We start from the raw sequence: 6,426 nt of genomic DNA, 5'->3' as shown, positions 1-6,426 counted from the left end.
AGACCATGCTTTATAGCACAGACAAGTAAAGAATTGATTTTTTTTCTAATAAATGTTTTAAACTTTCTTTTACAACTACCACCAGGGAAAACAAATCTGAACACACAAGCACACAAGCACACGCGCACACACACACACACACACGCACACACGCACACACAAACGCACACACTTGCTTCTGAAGCAAACTATATATGCGAGAAACGCTTATGATCACTTCATCAAACAAGACAATAACACAGTTTGGTAAGAGGCGATGCACTGTAAACGCGGCCAAAAATATAAGCTAATCTGCAACCACCTTCAGACATCAGAACACACAGTGCAGGTCAGGATTACGCAAGATGTACAATTAGTGCCATGTGCTACTGACACAAAGTTTGGAAACTACCAGTACGGGCTGGATGTTCTGCTGTCTATGGTGCTGAAAATGAACACGGGGGTTTGAACACTGAAGTGTTGGGTTAATAGTATTAGTTTAATATCCATCAGCAGAAGTCACCGGTGGACAAGCAAATTGGGAATATATACGCGTGTTAAATAATACATAAAATGGATTGCATTGTATCGTAATACACTGGAATATACATATACTGTATTACTGTAGAATACACAGTATAATGGCATATTCTTAGAAGCAATAAGAATGTTCCTGGTCTCTGAGGTTGCAGTGTGGAGAGATTATGACGCGGGTTATCAACTTTTCAGCTGTTGTTAAGTTTTGTGCCAAACATGAAAAGGTTTAAATCTAAAAAGACAGCTTTGCGTGAGTCTGAAAAAAACAAGATAATAATTTTAGTCCATGACAATTAAAACACTTCACACTTGTTATAATTTCTTCATAAAATGTTGATTGAATGAACCTTGTAATGAACTCGTATTATTCGTTATGGTCAAAAGCTATTTAATTCTAATTAAGTTGCTTGTATCAAACACACAATAAGTATTGCCTGCAAAAAATAAAAATAATAAATAAATAAATCTATTGAATATAAATGTATAAACAACAGAGGCAAATCGTGTTTCACCAACTACTATTGCAGTGTTAATACAACTGAAACTGTACCAAACACACCAAAGTAATTGATGAGGAACACATAGGGTTTATTAAAGGATCATATAAATAAGAAAGATATTTCTGCAAATGGACAGTCACACGACTGTTAATATATTATGCAAATTAATTACATCTCTGACATACCGTATTTTTGTTGTTAATAAAGTTGAATCTCCCTGTCAATTTTAGTTATGATCTTGCAAAATTGACTTCACTTCCTTGTTGGATTCAATTTTGGTTACCTAGATGTGCTCCTTCTAACCCAATTTAACTTGCTTTTTGTTTGGTTCATTACTATGAGATTAAAGCAAACATTTAGACTGCATTTGAATGACAGCTTCATGCCGCAAAACGGAATGGGTTCATCACCCACAGTTGGTAAAAGCAACTCATACTGGAGTCCGGGTAGCAGTTGTCCCATAAACACGTTAGTTCTGTGCGCAGCTGGGTAAGGTGGGATAATTATTGATATTAAAACAAACAAAAAAATAACAATGCAGTTCAATTGTTTGGTATTAAAGCAACATTTATTGTGTGTGGGGTGTGGGTCATTTTAACGTGGTATAAAAAGTTCATTCAAGTGTTATAGAACTCGCATTAGCTAAGGTCCATTTTTAAAGGCACCAGAGTACACCAACACAACTATAGGCTATATAAGTGTAGACTACACAAACAGTATGCACAGTAAAACCTAGCTAACACTGTTCTACATACTGGCATACATTTAGCTTCCCGAAATTAATGGTGTGACACCCTTCAATCTGGAACCTGTCTATGGATTCCAGCGTGATTTATAAGCGCTGTCTGCCTAAAGCAAATGCAAATCTGACTGTGCAGTCTGACATCAAATCGTGCATTTTTCTTTTCAAACTGTAGTCAGGCATTTTTGTACATATGCACATATGTGTGTATAGTACACCTTCAGTAAAATACTTGTTTACATAATGGGGAGTACAATTAAAACATATTTAGCTCAGATATTAATTGCTATTGTTTATAGATGTATTTATTTGTTTTATTTCAACATTGGAATGTTCCAATTGTAGGATATATTTTAATCTCCATCCTTCGTTTTATGTAAAGTGCAACACAATTTAATACTGTATAGGAAAACAAACATGCATTTATTTATTTATTTATTTATTTTACTTTTTCTGCAGTAGGGCTATAAGGTAATGTTTATGTTTTCTTAAACTCACATCTCTTATGTTTGCCCCCCCCCCTTGAAAAGAAATACATTAAAAGACGCAGGCATTTGTTATTTACCCTTATTACATTCTTGAGACTACCTATTTTTTTAACACCCAATTTTCTCCTGAATTAGGAACGTCAAATTATTTTTTCTCCTCACTGCAGCAATTTCACACACAGCTCAAGTGATCTGAAGCCTCAATGGGTGTCCTGTGATCCCACGACCAAGCCAGATTCCTTGTTTACACCCAGGAACTTAAAAGAGGATGTCAGCAAGCTACCGGCCTCTGGAGGCCAGGTGCCCAGTTAACTCAAAGCGGTTTGCAGGGTTCAATGTAGTGCAATGAGGAGAAGCAGTTGCTGACAGCTTTGAATCCCCCAACCCATGGGAGTGCCAGAGACAATGCAACGCTCACATTGGAATCCTCAGTGAAGACGGGTGACTCCGCACAGCCAGTACGCCAACCTGTGCTGTATAACTCACCCTGCACACCATGCGGCTGAGACTGCCTTTTGTTATTATGACAATAATGTAAATGTGATCTAGCCTACAGCCTACCCCAAAACAATGAAAAGCTGATATAGGTTACTTCTATTTTCTGGGGGAAATGCTTCATTTGTTAAATTGGATTTGGAAACTAGTTGTTTTTCCAAAAGGAGACTCCACCCATCAATCTTATAAGTTACCAGTTTAATCAATTTAAATAGGTCTCTGCCCACAAACCCGTCATTTCTTTTTTCGGTCCTCCTTCTCCCTGCAGTGTGCCTTGTCTAGTGGGAAGGTGGCCACACTTAATCACTGTATTGCATTAATCTTATCTCGGCCAGCATAGGGGCGGCTATCGGGCTTCAATGGATAAGGCCAAGGGTCAAATTATAATGTGAATGTATTATGTATCTGTCGGCTATCATGTTCATGTGCCCATCAGGCATATCTTTCGCAAGCAATACTTTGTTATTTCTTCAACTAAGTTGATGTCTCCTTTCTGAAAATACATGTTTTATATACTCCGTCGTTTCCATGGTGCTTTTTGTGCACTTCCAGATGCTTCGTTTATTTCAATAAAAGTAGGCCTGATTGAATCTACTTTCGACAGTCTATAGTTGTGTTCGATGTGATCTGATTTGGTTTAATGCCTATTTATATTTCGTTTTTTTGTTGTTTTTTTAAAAAGTGGGTTTTACAAGGTTTGGATTAATTAAGCAATAGTGCCAGCCATTGATTGTGATTATGTGTCCTGAGGGTTTGTCAGAGTTTGTTTTTTATTACAGTTTCTTCCTGTTTGGTCCAATTATATTTCTTTATAGATGCTAAACTTACAACACAGATTTAAAAGATATACTTCAAGTAGAAGAAGTGTATCTAAATATAAAACTTTTAGTGTGGTACAACTGAACACCTTATGATTAAAATTTTGAATGACAAGGATCTCTCCAAGAGACTATATATTTACTATGGGTGGTGGTAGCCCTTTAATGGAACTACCATGGTGTATATCTGCATACATTAACATTGTTTGCCACAATCTTATTTTTTCCATGCATATCAACCAACTAGTGCAATATTGCAAGTTTCAGGGTCTTTTTCCCTACTTTGCGTCCATTTTTAATGCGAGCACCAACTTAAACAATAGCATCGCTTCATATGTATCATGCCTCATAATGCTAAACAACACATTGAAGACTGAAGTTGTTTTAAAATAGCTGTCACTTGTAGACAAAATGCCTATATTATAGACCCTTGTCATTTATAACCTGTTTTGTGAAAACATCAAAGAAGTGGAGGGGATCCTCTTGTCCTGCACCTAGTCCTGGGCCTGGCAGGTGTGTGAGAGATGTTTGGCATCAATTCTACTTATCTAGACTGTTGTTAAAGCTTTATGAAGAGCAAAGTCAGTATTGTATTTACTGGGGTCTGTTCCATTTATTTAAACAGTTTTGGGACTAAATGCTAATGAATGATTACATTATTATAACAGAACCTTCACTGGCGTTGTACATATTTGTCAAACATACGCACATTAAAGAACATTGATAAACAAAGGGACTTCTATTAATTGACCATCTTAATATTAAAATATCAAAGTTGAATATTAGTAGTATTATTTTGTCTACAGACATTTGGTACCGATATTAAATTATTTTACATGCAAATTTAAGTAAACATTACAATTTGTTGGTAGTGTTTCTTCATTAGGAGTCCTTTTATACTGTGGAACAGCTAATAATGCAGTATGGCCATAGACCCCAAGCACTTGTGTTTTCATTATAAACCAGATTTTACCTAGGCTTCTGAAATTTTATATTTATTCCTTTTGAGTATTTTTACCTTCAACATACAATTATAATGGTGGTATAGTATGTACAGAATGTCTTTTTGCAAGTCTAATATGTGGGTCTTTCAGTTTCAGAAATCACTGAAGAAAAATCAATGTTACTGGTCTGCTGTGATACCAGTGCCCTTGAAATGGTGAGACAAATAAATAAAAAAAAAAAGACTACTTTCTAACAAAGATGTCAGTAATTGATCAGCCACGAAACTGAAGTGCTTTGTTGTATTTCGATTGTGGTTATACAGTGTTTGAGCATATTGATTGTGTTTAAAAGACTGCAGATGAATGGCTTTGGTACTGAATTAGCCTCCACTTAATGAAGCATTTCTTAAAGAGATGACACCTTTGGTGAATACAATAAAAAAAACTTGCTGTACTGCAACTCCCAATAAGCATACCCAGCAAAATCTCTGCATAATACTGAGGAAGGACATGTCTAACTTTAACAGCTCTGGTATTGCAAAAGGTTAGTACTTCATAATCATCCATTCTGTTGAGGAACGATAACCATCCTAGAAACCAATGTTATGTTATCCAGTTTAGTCCAGTAACCGCATAATGCTATTAAAGTTACTTTGCTAATTAAGTTCTACTTTTAGAATAAATATTAGACAAAATACAATATGAAACTTTTTTTTATGCTTGTCAATTTTAGTGTTCATGACGGTGAGGGCAAATGACACTTGTCTCAATCAGACTTAATGATTAGTAGCTAAATAAATTAGCAATGGGAGGAAATTCATCAAAAGTTTGACCTACCTGGAGTCTTAAAGAGAGATACTAAAAATATATTATGGGATGCCTTTGGTCATTATTCTGTGTGAGGTTATTATTAATCATTTTTCAGATGATCTCAGGATTCTCAAATCATTTTTTATACTTTGAAGTTCCCAATTTAAAATTTTAATATTTATAAATGTAACATTCTACAAAATCAAAAATATGATTACAAAAAAATAAATACAAGAAGCCACCAGGAGCACAGTGGGATGTTATAAAAGAGCAAAATAAAGATACAGATTGTCATACAAACACATTATTTTATTTAAAATAACAGAGGAACAAATTATACTTCTATCTGAAATGAAAGAGTAGATGACGTCCAAAACAAGTGTGAGTTTTAAAAGCAAACAAACACATATAATATAAGTGATAAATGAGCTGATACATACCAACATAAACAGTGTGACACTATGTATGAAGCTTAAACCACTGGTGAGATTAATAATTCTGTGGTGGTTATAAAATGGTGCGATACATGTAGAAAACTCCCAAGACATTCATTTGTAGAGTTTGTTAGTGGAAATATTGATAATTTGTTCCAAACAACCTTGGTCCTCATTTGTTTTTAGATGCCAGGGGTTTGCGGCTGATTTTCTTGGTCTTGTCACTGTTCTTCTTTGGGGGCTCTGGGTTGGCCTGCATGTGTCTCCCATATAGGCTGCAAAAACACAGGCAAAAAAGTTACAACCAGTTAAAAGGTTGATGTTGCACAAAGAGTTGTTTTATTCATTCACTTGTACAGTTTCTTGTCAAATGTGAAGGAGAAAGCAAATACCTCTGACAAGAATCAGGGAGAAATGAGGTAACATTTATTCAAAGAGTAGGATCTTTAAACGGTGTTTTGATTGAATTTATGTGCATTGTTCTAATTATAACTTCTGGATCCTTGGGCCATCAAAATGGCTAATAAACCCTGCTTCCCTGTCAGTGGCTACAATACAATTAATTTTATTTACAACTGCAATAATTACTCATAAGCATGCAAATTAGCTTGATTGATATGAACAACAAAAAGTAATAGGCTCAGTGTTAACATCCTCTTTCCGCTTGTTCTTTAGCAAA

General features: G+C 35.3%; 1 protein-coding gene across 2 annotated transcripts in view; it reads right to left on the bottom strand.

The window, feature by feature from the left end:
- Window positions 1-5,601: 5,601 nt before the first annotated feature.
- The window catches only part of LOC121312698 (ras suppressor protein 1-like), a 52,341-nt gene continuing 51,516 nt past the window's right edge, over window positions 5,602-6,426 (bottom strand). For both annotated transcript variants that reach the window (XM_041244387.1, XM_041244388.1), the window contains exon 9: window positions 5,602-6,022. In XM_041244387.1, coding sequence (XP_041100321.1) covers window positions 5,920-6,022 — 103 coding nt within the window. In that variant the 3' untranslated portion in view covers window positions 5,602-5,919. The remainder of the gene's footprint in view (window positions 6,023-6,426) is intronic.

Source organism: Polyodon spathula, chromosome 3 (genome assembly GCF_017654505.1).
Source record: "Polyodon spathula isolate WHYD16114869_AA chromosome 3, ASM1765450v1, whole genome shotgun sequence".
Taxonomy (NCBI): Eukaryota; Metazoa; Chordata; class Actinopteri; order Acipenseriformes; family Polyodontidae; genus Polyodon; species Polyodon spathula.
This window is presented reverse-complemented; position numbering and strand designations above follow the sequence as displayed.